Below are 14,475 nucleotides of genomic sequence, written 5' to 3' on the forward strand. Positions count from 1 at the left end.
AATTCAGTTTTTTATTCACTCATATTTTCAATGCAAGGCATCCCAAGATATGGTCATCTAATTTCTATCTAGGATTTGCATGCAAATAAATATTGGAGGCATTGATCCCTCAATTGTTGTGGTACCATAGAATGGTCGGATGTTAGCACTTGCAATTTCACCCACAGTAAATTTTTTGATCTTATGCCACTTGTGGATATTGGACATTAATCCATTAAAAAAGCAACGAAAACAGGGAATCTATAAACAACATATTATAAAACAATATTTGGAGAAAATGTGCAGTCTGTTTTGGGAAAAATGAGTAATCTGAGGAGATTTTCAGAAAATATCTTAAATGCTGAAGGTGTTTGAGGAACAACAAAAGAACTGGATAGAAATACGAAATTAAAGAAATTGTTAATGCCTTACAATTTGATATTTACTTTTCAGATAAAATGGCAAAAGATAATCTAAAATGTTGGATTAAATTTACCTAACACCATGAGGTAGAGGTTTTTGTGTCCTATTCAATGTTATTGAAGTAATAAAGCCAGGGAGATATTTACAAATATTTATTCTGAGTAGATGATAGCTAGTTTTAATTTGCAAAGATGCAGTTTTAACTGTCAGTATCATACCTTGTCAATTATGGTTGTGCACTAAAGAAATGAAATGCTAATTTCATGCTAAGTAGTTATTTAAGATTGAAGAACCAGATTTACCTTTTTTTTGACTCAGGAGTGCCCAAACATTAAATGCTATTATAGTAACACACATTTACTGTAAAATCAATTAATTTAATTCTTGAAACAAACCACTACTTATTAGATTTCAAGTTGTTCTTGGGTTCACACTGAAATGATAATTCCAATACTAGATAAGTTTTTTTTTAACTTCTTCATCCAAGAACCCCTGACCTAAACATCACCAAATCTTGTTTCACAGCTAAACAAACCAGAACTGGGCGTAGTGTCATTTCCATAAAAGGAGCAGAAGCAAACTTCTTTACAGTCCTCTCCTCTCTGGGCAATTGATTGTCATGAGAAAGTTATGAGGCCCACTTCTGACAGTGCCACCCCAACATACATCACACGGGCAGACTTTGTTGGTGACTAACTGATCTAAGGAATTTTGGAAGATGAGGTTATATTACCACTCTTTTCTCTTTTGTTGGCATCAATTGAGGGAAAGGTTGATGTTAGAAGGTGCCATCATCCATCCATTGGAAATTTTCCTTGCCTGGAAGAAAGATCAGAAAGTGAATCTTTATCTTACCATGAATGCTGTCCAATCTAACTTGCTGTTGAATGTGGCCTCATAGCCTCAATGATTTCTACTAATTTACTTACTTATATTCAAATAACATTGATCAATATTTGGGGATTTGGCAAAGGCAAGGATGGGGTGAGGGAGCTACAAGAAATGTGTCATAAAATCCCTATAGTGTGAAAGCAGGCCATTCAGCCCATTGAGTCCACACCAATCCTCTGAGGAGCATTTCACCAAGACTACCCTATCCTGCATTTCCCATGGCTAATCCATCTAACCTGCACATCTTTGGACTGTGAGAGGATACTGGGGCACCCAGAGAAAATCCACACAACCACAGGGAGAATGTGCAAACTCCACAGGGACAGTCACCTGTGGGTCGAATCAAACCCTGGTGCCTGGTTCTGTGAGGCAGTAGTGCTAACCACTGAGCTACTGTACCACCCTGTGCAGCCAAACAGTAAACAAAGTAGGGCAGGAGAACATTGGAAAGAATAAAGAAAGGGAGGACATTGATGGCATGAGAATATATAGTATAGGGAAGTAAAATGATAGTTAAACTTAAAGTAAGAGGAAATCCTATCAAGCATGAAGTAAAATGTCTTGACAGTAATGTACACAGTGTCTCAATTAAAGCAGAGGAACTGAAGGTTTGAGAGGAATCAGACATAGTAGGAATTAATGAGACGTACCAAATGAAATAAAGTGAAGACTGATAATGAGACATTGCAGGGTGTAGCATATTTAGAAAAGATATAGAGGGAGCTGACAATGGAAAAAAGTGAATACAGTTATCAGCAGGTCAAAAACAGAATTATGTGCATACAGATAAATGATAATAAAGGATCAGTCCCAAGAACAGGTGTAGTGTACAGAACAGCTAGTAATGGAGTAGAGTAGAAGAAGCAATATGCAGACAAAGTGGGGAGTTGGGAAAAATACAGAGTACAGATGCAGGATTTCAACTACCCTGATATTAATTGGACAGAAGAAATAGATAATGGAGATAAGGGAATAGAGTTCTGCAGGGTGTACGGGACTCCTTTCCACCCCAAGGGGCCAAAAATCCAACTAGATAAAATTCAGTAAACAAAACAACCGACTAACAGAAGATCTTAGAAATCTGAAACAATAACAGAAATTGCTGGAGAAACTCAGCAAGTCTGGCAGCATCTTTGGAGTAAAAGTAGAATTAATGTTTCTGGGTCCATTGAATTTAGTAATAGGGAGTAATAGGGATTAGATGTAAGAAGTTAAAGTAGAAGAATATACAGGCAATGGTGACAGTAATACAATACATCTTAAGTGATAGACCAAAGAACAATATAGCACAGAAATAGGTCCTTTGGCCCTCCTTTGGCCCTTCCATACTAAAAGTGTCTTCACTTACAGGATCCGTATCCCTCCATTCCCTTCCTATTCATGTATTTGTCCAGGTGCATCTTAATGCTGCTATTGTGTTTGCTTCTACCACCTCCGTGGCAGCACATTCCAGGCACTCACTACGCTTTGTGTGAAAAACATGCCTCACACATGTCTTTTAAACTCCACCCCCCACCCCCACCCCTGCACGTTGAACTTGTGTCCACTAGTAATTTACAGCAGAGAAAGACATAAGATAAACAAAAAAACTGACTTTGAAGGGCTGAGAATTGAAAATAAAATGCTCTTCAATCTTAGTTGACAAAGATATAGAACAACAATGGGAAACAAGTATTCAGAAAAGATTTACAAGATGTTACCAGGCTTGGAGGATTTGAGCTATAAGGAGAGGTTGAATAAGCTTTGGCTGTTTTCCCTGGAGCTACGAAGGCTGAGGGGTGACCTTACAGAGAGCATGGATAGAGTAAATAGACAAGGTCTTTTCCCTGGGGTGGGGAAGTCCAGAACTAGAGGGCATAGATTTATGGTGAGAGGGGAAAGATATAAAAGAGACCTAAGGAGCAACCTTTTCATGCAAAGGGTGGTGCATGTGTGGAATGGGCTGCCAGAGGAAGTGGTGAAGGCTGGTACAATCGCAAATTGTACAACTTAAAAGGCATCTGGATGGGTATATGAATAGGAAGGGTTTGGAGGGATATGGGCCAGGTGCTGGTAGGTGGGACTAGATTGGGTTGAGATATCTGGTCAGCATGGACGAGTTGGACTGAAAGGTCTGTTTCTGTGCTGTACATCTCTATGACTCTATTTAGAGTGATCTGCTGTAGAATGCAACATTCTCCTAAAAGGAATAAACTATACACTAATGAAATTCCATGGATTTGTAAACATCTGAAGAACCAACTGAAAATGGAGCAAGCGGCATATATTAAGCACACACAGCAGAAGATTACATCACAGGACAAAAATATGGGAACATTAGGAGGGAGTAAAAAGAGTTTGGGAAGACAAAGATAAGCTGTTAAGTTATCAAAAAATGAAACAAATTGAAATATAGTTTACAGGAGCATCAAAAAAATGAAGGCTCTGATGTCAGTAGGATAGACAGAATAACAACATAGATAACGACATTGTGATGACAAAGATATTCAATACAAATAGAATGGGTAGATATCACATGAATCATTATGGTGAAAGTATTTAAATTTAAAAATTAGGTTAATGTGTTTTGTTTAAATGAAACAAGTTTGAGGCATATACGCTGATGAATTGCATCCACACATTTTCAAAAATCCAGGAAAGACGTAGCAGAGGCATTACTGCATATGTTATAACTGATTAGATAAAAGTTAGTGTTAGAGAACTAGTGAATTTCTAAAGAATTTCTATATTTAAGAAGTGTGATAGGATTTGACCAGGAGAGTAATGAACCACACCACTTCAAATCAGCAGTAGCAAAAATATTGGAATCATAGAATCCCTACAGTGAAGAAACAGGCCATTCGGTCCAATAAGTCCACCAACACTTCAAACAGTAACCCATCCAGACCCATTCCATTACTACTAGACGTTTACCCCGACTAATGGACCTCACCTGCACAACCCTAAACACACGGGCAATTTATCATGCCCAATTCTCCTAACCTGCACATCTTTGGATTTCAGGAGGAAACCAGAACACCCGAAGGAAATCCATGCACACATAGGGAAGAATGTGCAAACTCCACACAGACAGTCACCCAAAGCTGGAAGTGAACCTGGGTCCCTGGCACTGTGAGGCAGCAGTGCTTATCACTGACCCACCGTGCTGCCCTAATCCCTACAAAAAGAACTTATTAAAATACAAATAGTAATGGAAAATATACTATGCTTAGTCAACATGGATTTCAAAGAAAAAATCTGGCTTCATCAGCCTCATTTTGCAGTTAATAGAGAGAATAGACAATGGTAATGGAGTAAATGTGATTGATCTGGATTTTCAAAAGCCTTTTGGCAAAATACCTGCTGTATGACTCTTGAAGAAGGTCAGAAAATATGGGGTCAAAGGACATCTCACAGAATGGATTGCCAGCTAGTATTAAGACTGAAAGCAGGAAGTGAGAGTGCTGTTCAAAATTTACATTAGCACTTTAAACTGTGGAATCCAAAATACAATTTCTAAGTTTGACACTAAAAATGTGTTAATGTGGTGAGTGTGTGTGTGTGTTCAGAAAAGTGGTTGAAGAGAAGATAATAACTAGAATTACATAAGGCAATCACCAAAAAATATCCATCAGGAAATTTGGAACACAGTTTTACAAACAACAGTGAGAATTTGGAACTTGTTAGATGGAGTGGTTGAAATAAATAACATTAATTTATTTTAGGGAAGCCACACAAACATATGAGGGAGAAGGGAATAAATTAAATGTTATGATAATAGATTTAGATAATGAAAGATGAGAGGAGATTCAACTGGAGTTTAAACATGAACTGGTTAGACTAATTGAATTGTTTCTTTGCTCTATATCTGATGTACTCCTTTGTATTCAATCAAACTAGGTACTGACCTCTCCACAAAAAAATTGGAGAATTGATGCAGTTTTTGAAAATGTAACGGGACCACATTTCCACTCAACAATTATTTCTTCCTAATAAATTTGTAATAGTATTTTAAAGTTTTCCTCACATGTTTTTTTTAACATGTTAATTTACTTAGTATTTTCTTTTACCATGCCCAGAACATTATTAATGTGCTTTTCTGCTTTAGTCATCGCTTGGAATATTTCAAGGATTTCAGCTTGAATTCAATTATGGGAAAGCAGTGGAAGCAGCCCCAGTCCGAATTGTGGAAATCTGCCCCTGGGACCAAGAAGTGGTTAGCTTGCTTTGATTGCTGTCGCTCTTGTCTGTCAAATCTTGGCATACGTGTCTGAAGCTTCTATTTTTTTCTCAGTTCTGCAGACTCTTCATTGATCATTACCAAAGAGATATTTACAAGTGATGAGATACTGTATGGACCATGTATTATAATCTTTGACTTGGTATATAAACTTGTTACCCTCAGTTTTCTGGCCTGAAGCTTGATTTAGCAGTAACTTCTTTCCATTAGAAACAATACCCTGTATAAGATAGATATGGGAATCTGAAGGTCATACTAGGTTATTGTGCTGTTTATGCGTGTTATTTTTGTAATGTTCAAAGACTCCAAGCTTTAAAGCAAGAAGAAGCCAAACGCTGTATTCTAAAAGAAATAATTAGGGTGTCTGCACCTCTGATGTTTTGGGAATTGTCTCAGGCTCATTAAGTGCAACCAGCACTGGATCCAAGACATTGTACTGCACTGCTGATGGTTCTATTTCTAACCCAGAAATTAAAAGTAGCTCTTGAATAGAGAAGAGAAAACAAATGCTTATAACTCTACACTATCAAAGTAAAGCAATGCTTTCTGATTTCTTTTTCCATGTTCAAATGTAATTGTCATCCTAGAAGAATGGACAATTCTAGCACCAGGCTCCGGTCAGTTTCTTGTAATCTAATCAGCACTTAGCTCACCACCTCCTCTCTGAAAGAGAAGGTTCCACCTTGGCATAGGCATTAACTGGGAAATTCCTCAGAACTGCTTCCACTGTCACTTTGCTGCAAACAGGGCATGGAATTTAGTGGAATCCACCAGAGCAGATGGAATTACTGGGAAAATCATGTCAGACTGCTTACATCAGGACATTGGGGTTGGTATACCGATCCCCCATTAAGCAGAAAGCAGGAAAACCCAGGCACCGAAATCCCATCAGCCAGTGGTGGAATGTCAGCTGTGTCAGTGGAATGACCCTGAGCCTCTGGGGTTGCTTGCCATTTCAATATACCACCGTGTTTCCTGGCCAATATCTCTGCCATAGGCTTGCTGCAGTGCTCCAGCAAAGTTCAATGCAAGTTGGAAAAACAACAACTAATTTTCCACTTGGGAACCCTGCAATCTTCTGGATTCAAATCGAGTTCAATAATTTTAAGGCCAGAACACCTTCTTCCATGTCCACACCCCACACACACCAGGCTTTGTTGTCACATGGGCTGCTATCACTAACAGCCCATTATCACCTACTAATAGTCCTCATTAGCAGCTATTCATTCTCTTACACGCTGACCTATACCCATTCCTTTGTCTGCTCAACTGTTCTCTCTCTCTGGGCTCCATCTCCACCTATCATTTACTGTTGCCCCACCCCAAAGTCAGCATAGGTTCTATTATTTTCCTTGCTCCAATTAGTTCTGAAGATAGGTTATTAGACCCTTAAATTTGCTTTCTCTCCATAGATGCTGTCAGACCTGCAGAGTTTGTCCAACAATTTCTGATTTTGTTTGTGGAATGCAATGTCAGTTCTTCTTGTGAGCACTCATGAGTAATTCTCTGAATTCACTATGATTTAGCTTAAGCAATACCGAGGTCGCACTAGCTCTCCAACTTGTTTGGCAAACACCCATTGGTCGCATTAAAAGTTAGCCTAAATTCCTAGTTAACGGGAATGAAATGGAGAAAATGCTGTAAATACCAAACAGCTCTGGTAGCATATGTTCTTTTTTCAGATGCTGGCAGACCTACTGAGTGTTTCAACCACTTTCAGTTGTTGTATTAGATTTCCAGTATCCACTCTACTGAATGGCACTAGCAGTTGCAGGGAAATTCTTGGTCACAGTATTCTTCTAGTTTTCAGTAATTGTCATCAGGCAGCAGTGTAGGTCACTGTCTGGTTGTTTTCCCAATTGTGAGAAAGTGAGGACTGCAGATGCTGGAGATCAGAGTCGAGAGTGTGGTGCTGGAAAAGCACAGCAGGTCAGGCAGCATCCGAGGAGCAGGAGAATCGACGTTTCGGGCAAAGTCGATTCCTGGTGAAGGGCTTATGCCCAAAATGTCGATTCTCCTGCTTCTTGGATGCTGCCTGACCTGCTGTGCTTTTCCAGCACCACACTCTCGACTATTCTCCCATTTGAGCTGATGCCTAATAAGCCTGTGTCAGTACACAATTAGGCATACGGTCTGCAGAGCTGTAAAGCTACACAACAGTGAAGGCATTATTTAGGGTGCAGACAGCTGCCTTCTCAGCCAGATCCCTCCCTCCTTATGTCCTTTTGTACAGTCCATCAAGTGAAGATGTTGTCTGTGTAACCTCTTGTGCAAAAACGAAGTGGAACAATGAACATGTGTGAATCTCAAACTGATTTTTTTTCTGGAAATAAGTGTTTTTTTAAGTCTGAAATATGTTCTAGAATTTTGAAGATTAGATTACATTACAGTGTGGAAACAGGCCCTTCGGCCCAAGTCCACACCGACCCACTGAAGTGTAACCCACCCATACCCCTAACCTAGGACTACGGGCAATTTAGCATGGCCAATTCACCAGACCTGCATATCTTTGGACTGTGGGAGGAAACCGGAGCACCCAGAGGAAACCCACGCAGACACGGGGAGAACGTGCAAACTCCACACAGTCTCCTGAGGCGGGAATTGAACCCAGGTCTCTGGCACTGTGAGGCAGCAGTGCTAGCCACTGTGCCGCCCACAACACTAGTATCACAGCTGTAATGTTCTAGCAAAATTAATTGATATTCAACACCTGTACCTTAAACAGCAAAACAGCCACAACCTCACTCATGAAATGTAGAAATGTTGCTGTGGATCATTTCAGCTAATCAGTTCTCAGTTAATCACAACAGATTACAGTCAAAGCCGGCTGATAGAATCGAGCTTAAAATGAATTGTAGAATTGCAACAGTGCAGGTAGAAGCCATTCAGCCCATGGAGTCTGCACCGATCCTGTGAAGGGCATCCCACCCCAGACCCTTCTTCTATCTCCATAACCCCATATCTCCCATCACTGATCCACCTATCCCTGGACACCATGGGGCAATTTACCATGACCAATCCACCTAACCTGCACATCTTTGTACTGTGGGAATAATCAAAGCATGCAGAGAAAATCCATGTAGACTCCAAACAGAGGCTGGAATCAAACCCAGGTTCCTAGCACTGTGAGATAACAATGCTATCCACTGAACCACTGTGCTGCCCAAGGTAGATTCGAGTTGAATTTCCTAGTTGTTCTGGTTTTATCTAGCACATGGTCAATTATTTCATTAGAAACTGGTTAGATGTGATTACAGTTCCCAACTGCTTTCAAGGTTTTCTTGAGACTCTTTCCACTCAACTCCAGAAAATATTGTAAATATGGATTCTATTTCAGCAGTTTGATATGCTGAAATATTGCTGGCACGTGTTTTAGTTAGTTAAACCCCACAGTATCTGAGTACATACTTGTGGTTTGATGTTAACTCTTGCCAATCTAGTTGTAAATTCTCTGGGAGTTTTTTTATAAGAATAATGTCCATTCTATATCATGGTCTGTTAGTCAAACAAAACAGCAATGCTGATTATTTTTCAAATATTGCTGCTCAGTGCAATAAATGAAATATATCACTTTGCTAAACCATTGAGTCTGCAAGCATTAGCATGCCACTTTAATTCTTTGTCCCAGGCCCAATTGGATCTCGGCTTTCTGCTCTGTTTTGATGAAGTTTTGCACAAGACCCCTTCTCTTCTAGTAGATACTAAAGACAAGATTACAGCTGCCTGGCTTTAATTTTGAGCTACTTGCAACAGCTTTAGATCTTAATCACTGCTTCTGCTTCCATTTACTCTTGGGCACTCTGTAACCATTTACAATTCCTCACTACTGATCTTTTGTTTCCGTGTTTGTCCCATTGTAAGCTCCCATTGTCTTATACTCTCATCCCTTTATAATCACTGCTACAATCCACTCCATCAATGGGATGCCTGCCCTTTTTGCTAGATGTATCTGCTTAAAAGCTGTTCATTGCCAGCATTTTCCATCTCTTCAGTCAAAGGTTATAAACCTGAAATGCTAATTTTGTTTCTGTCTCCTCACAGATACTACCTGAGCTACTGAGAATTTCACACAATCTTCTGAATAGACATTTGGGAAACAATATCACCGGAAAATATTCATTTTGGTGGGCTCAAGCCAACCCAACACTTACTTGATTATTGTAAGAAAAGCAAGCCCCGCAGCATAAAAGACTGTTCGATAGAGTAGAATATTCTAGAAATTTTTATGTTATGACGGGAAGGATGAACAATGAACATGAGAAATGCAAATCAATGCTAAACAAAGAAGTGATTAAAAATACAATATTTAGTTAAGTAACAGCATTTAATTAATATGTAACAGACTGCCCAGTGTTAAATAAATGTATGATACTTTATCATGTGTTGATGGCTTTCTTGTGGTACTGGTGGCATTGCGATAACTCAGGGAGTCTGAGTTGCTGTGTAACAGACACATTTGCATGCATATCGTAACTGGACCTATGGATAATGATGGTGAAGGCTCCAATTTTGCTACAGTATATGGTTTCCCACTGGAATGTTAATAGAAAGATTTGCAAGTTGATCACCAACCTATTTGGCCACATTACAAAATGTATTTCCCCATAGCCATCAAGTCTGAGAATATGGCGAAAGTCCAGAGCTCTGTCTCAGAGGCAGAGACACTATCCACTACTACAAGACCTCAATTTCACTGTGCCAATGTAAAATAAAAACTTGAAGCATGAAAATGAACAATATATAACAATTTTTCCCTGAGTACTCGAAAAGAATTGGTCAAGATTGGGTCTTAAATACATCAGCCTGGTTAGCCTGCATTTAGTGCAAGACCGCATCTCAGTAAAAGTGTTAAAGCTAAAACAACAACATCTGCCTAGAGATTAGTTGAACAGTTGGTTGATATTTAAATGTCTACTAGTGCTCACCAAAGAGACTGTGGAACTTTGGCAAGTAATTCAACACTTTCTTAACAGTGACCAGTAAACAAGGTACTGACATCAATTTCAGCTTAAAAGGAATTTCAGCATTTCATTATCATTGCACGCGGAGCTGAAACAGAGGATTTTCTGGGGTTTATTTTCAGCTCAAGCAGTATTTTGTGCAGAAATTCTCTGAGGTCATCTCCTTAAATGGAGTGATACTACAAATTATAGGAGTCACCCACAGAAAATGGGCATCTTGGTGGGATATCCTCCTTGATTTGAATGAAGAATTGAAGAAGGGCAGGTAGGACACCATTAATTGCCAATGAAGTGTGGGACAGGAAGGAACGATGATGTCCGATCCCGACATGATAGAGGGCATTCCTTCTCTGGGCCAGCTGCAGGAGGATTTCCAGTGATACATCTAAGAACTTGTACACTTGACCTTTCAGTCTCAGGCAGCTGGATGGCTAGTTTGCAGTGTAGAGTGGCACCGACAGTGTGGGTTCAATTCACACATCCAGCTGAGGTTACTGTCAAGTTGTTACCTCCTCAATCTCTCCCCTGATTTCAGGCATGGTGACCCTCAAGTCACCACAAGCCAGTTTTCTGTCTAATGTTTGAGCAGCCTACGGTCCAGCGGGTGTTTGGCAACTTAAGACTTGAATGGGCAACCCCTTATTTTTAAACTGTAACCTCCAAGTTCTGGATTTGAAAAAGGATGTATATAACAAATTTGTTTTATTACTAAACACCTGCTGGTTTAATGTCAATGATGGGAAAGATAGCAGAATTTTTGCTGAAAGATGGAATAAAATTCTATCCATTAACTGAAAATGTAATAGTACAATTGCACAGTTTTCTGACGGTATCATGCTTAGCCATTATTGAATTTTTTGAAGCAGTAGAAGATAATTAATAATCTGAACGAATGTAATGAAATATAGAAAGACAATAATAAGCTCGCAGAATGGGCATGTGATTGTAAAATGAATTTTAATGTAGATAAATGTAAAGTAATGCATTTTGTTAGGAAGAATAAAGAGACCACATACTGCTTGTCTAATAAAAATACCTGGGGCAGGTGAGCAAAGGGTTCCAAGTTATAGACATGTCATTATAAGCTGCAGGTTAATAAAGCCATTAAAAATAAGCAGGCAATGGGGTTCCTTACTGTCGGAATAAAACTGAAAAGCAAGGATGTTCTGTTAAATTTGTATGGAACCATTCTTGTTTAACATCTGGAATGCCAAGGCAAACCTGGTCTCTGTATCCTAGAAAAGGTGTAAAGACACTGACGAAGGTGCAAAAGGAAAATTACAAGAATGATACCAGAACTAAAAAGATACATTTATTCAGTGCGCAGTTGTGGCATTTTCTCTAGAAGGCTGATGGGAGATCCAATGGAAAATCCAATCAAAAGGCCATGTTTGGATGGACTTACGGAAAATAGGGAGATCAGAATTGACCTCCAAAATAATTTGCAAAAATATCCAATTAGGAATTCAGGAGAAACCTCTTTACTGAATGACAAGATGAATGTGGAATGTGATACCTCTGGATTATTTGAAGCAAATAACTTTGAAGTATTTAATGGAAACCAAAGTAGCACATGTGGGAAAATGGAATAGAAGAATATAGAGTCATAGAGCTGTACAGCATGGAAACAGATCCTTTGGTCCAACTTGTCCATGCTGACGAGATATTCCAAATTAATCAATTCCACTTGCCAGCATTTGGCCTATATCCCTCTAAGTTGATAGTGTAAAGAAATGTAAGGTGAAGGAGGCTTGTGTGGAACAAAAATACCAGAAAAGATCAATTTGGCTGACCAATTTGATCAATTTGGTTTTTCTTCTGTGCAGTCAATGTAGCTTGAACTGGGTCATGACACATTTGGATGTCATCTTAAAAAAGGCAGGTGGCAAATGCACATTATAACCACCTAAATTATCATATCCGAGAGCTCCAGATATTTCAGTGTAACTACCAGAAGCATGCTGAACTGCAGGCAATGTTTTAGTTTGGAGTTCATAATTCAGAGAATGCATTAGAAAACTATTTCTCATTGTTATTTGTCAGCTTTTCCCAATACATTTTTAAGAGATTAACAAAGAAGTTGGCTTCAGAATGTCATCATTTGGTAATTCAACTACCAGACAAACCTGCTATGCAACATTGTAAGTAATGGAAATGCAAAAGCTCAGAAATGCATATTGAAATATCTTCACCCTATCATTGTAATTTACTCCCAGTTGTAATATTTTCTTAGAATTCATTTTTAAATGTAGTGTTGCTGTTTCCCAGATAACCTAATATAATTTGGCATTTATCCAACAGGCAATCATCCATGATAAATTCTTGTATCAAGTATGAATTACAAAAAACTCGATGAAGATTTAGTATCATTTCTTAAACTTTGAGATTAGCAATTACCACTGACAAAAGTGTTTGGTTTATTATGATTCTTTTGCTCTTCTGTTGCACAAAGACTGCAATAAAACATGATTCTTATGGTTTTGCTAAGTGTAAATCTGAAAATAGTAATATGAGTGATTGGCACAACCCAAAATGAATAAAATTTTAACCAGTGTTAAATGTTGAAAGCAAATCAATATAAATCAGTTAGAAATAATATTCACAATGGAACAGGAGCACATCTGGTCTCAGAAAATATGAGCTATGGCAATTCACAAAGCAATTAATGACTTCCTCAGTTTTCAACAGATGAATAATCAATTAAAAATATTTTCCCCATGGATGGATGATGAAATAATTCTCAAATGGAAAAAGTTGGCTCTCTCTCATTCACACCAAAGGTGACCTTGTAACACAAAATGTTCAGTGTTTGTTTCCCCACCAGCATCTTGCAAAGTCTGAATTCCAGAAGAGCCTGTAACTTGAATTTACAAACTTTAGTTGGTTAATTTCATTGGTTTTCTGATGGGCTATTGTATGAATGACGAGCAAAGATGGATATGGTGACATAAATGACAAAAAGTAGTGGACCCAGTACCGATCCACCACTTTTTGTCATTTCCATAAATGATTTGGATGTGAGCATAAGAGGTACAGTTATCAAATTTGCAGATGACACCAAAATTGGAGGTGTAGTGGACAGCGAAGAAGGTTACCTCAGATTACAACAGGATCTTCACCAGATGGGCCAATGGGCTGAGAAGTGGCAGATGGAGTTTAATTCAGATAAATACGAGGTGCTGTATTTTGGGAAAGCAAATCTTAGCAGAACTTATACACTTAATGGTAAGGTTCTAGGGAGTGTTGCTGAACAAAGAGACCTTGGCGTGCAGGTTCATAGCTCCTTGAAAGTAGAGTCACAGGTGGATAGGATAGTGAAGAAAGCATTTGGTATGCTTTCTTTTATTGGTCAGAGTATTGAGTATAGGAGTTGGGAGGTCATGTTGTGGCTGTACAGGACATTGGTTAGGGCACTTTTGGAATATTGTGTGCAATTCTGGTCTCCTTCCTAGGGTTGGGATATCTGGTCGGCATGGACGCGTTGGACCGAAAGATCTGTTTCCATGCTGTACATCTCTATGACTCTATGATCATTATATTACATACCCAGCTGGATGCCCATGGAGCAGGTCTAACGTTGACATTCAGTCAATGAGATTACAGTTAGTTCTTCTATACTGCGATGGTTGTGTTCTTGTGCAACCCCACATTATAGAAAAATCACTCTTTTTAACAGCGCTTAAAGTGTTGGCATTGTAATTGTGTTATAGCCAACACCTGTTTTAAAAGTTCATGCTTTAGAAATAGTGTCGACCGCGTTACAGCGAATTTGCTTTAACTTAATACGCATTACAGCAGAATGACCTGTATTTGGAACAAGCTATGAAAAGGAAGGAAATAAGTTAAGCTGTTGTAAGATACAGTGTAGCTAATGAATGTCTGCATTTGTGTCATGCACAGAAAGATCACAATGTTTATTCAGCTAAATCAACTTAAGAGATGTGGTGGCCAGTGAAGTTACTGGCCGAGTTACACTAAAATTTGCAGGTTAATGTTTTGGGG

General features: G+C 38.8%; 1 protein-coding gene across 3 annotated transcripts in view; it reads left to right on the top strand.

The window, feature by feature from the left end:
- The window catches only part of c14h4orf33 (chromosome 14 C4orf33 homolog), a 37,150-nt gene extending 27,261 nt beyond the window's left edge, over nt 1-9,889 (top strand). The window contains exons 6-7 of one of the 3 annotated variants that reach the window (XM_072584074.1): nt 5,381-5,488; nt 9,554-9,883. In XM_072584074.1, the coding sequence (XP_072440175.1) occupies nt 5,381-5,488; nt 9,554 (109 nt within the window). In that variant the 3' untranslated portion in view covers nt 9,555-9,883. Of the gene's footprint in view, nt 1-5,380; nt 7,417-9,553 lie in introns of those variants that run through there. The other 2 variants (XM_072584075.1, XM_072584073.1) reach the window with 2 other exon arrangements.
- The last annotated feature ends 4,586 nt before the right edge of the window (nt 9,890-14,475 follow it).

Source organism: Chiloscyllium punctatum, chromosome 14 (assembly GCF_047496795.1).
Source record: "Chiloscyllium punctatum isolate Juve2018m chromosome 14, sChiPun1.3, whole genome shotgun sequence".
In the NCBI taxonomy this organism is placed as follows: domain Eukaryota; kingdom Metazoa; phylum Chordata; class Chondrichthyes; order Orectolobiformes; family Hemiscylliidae; genus Chiloscyllium; species Chiloscyllium punctatum.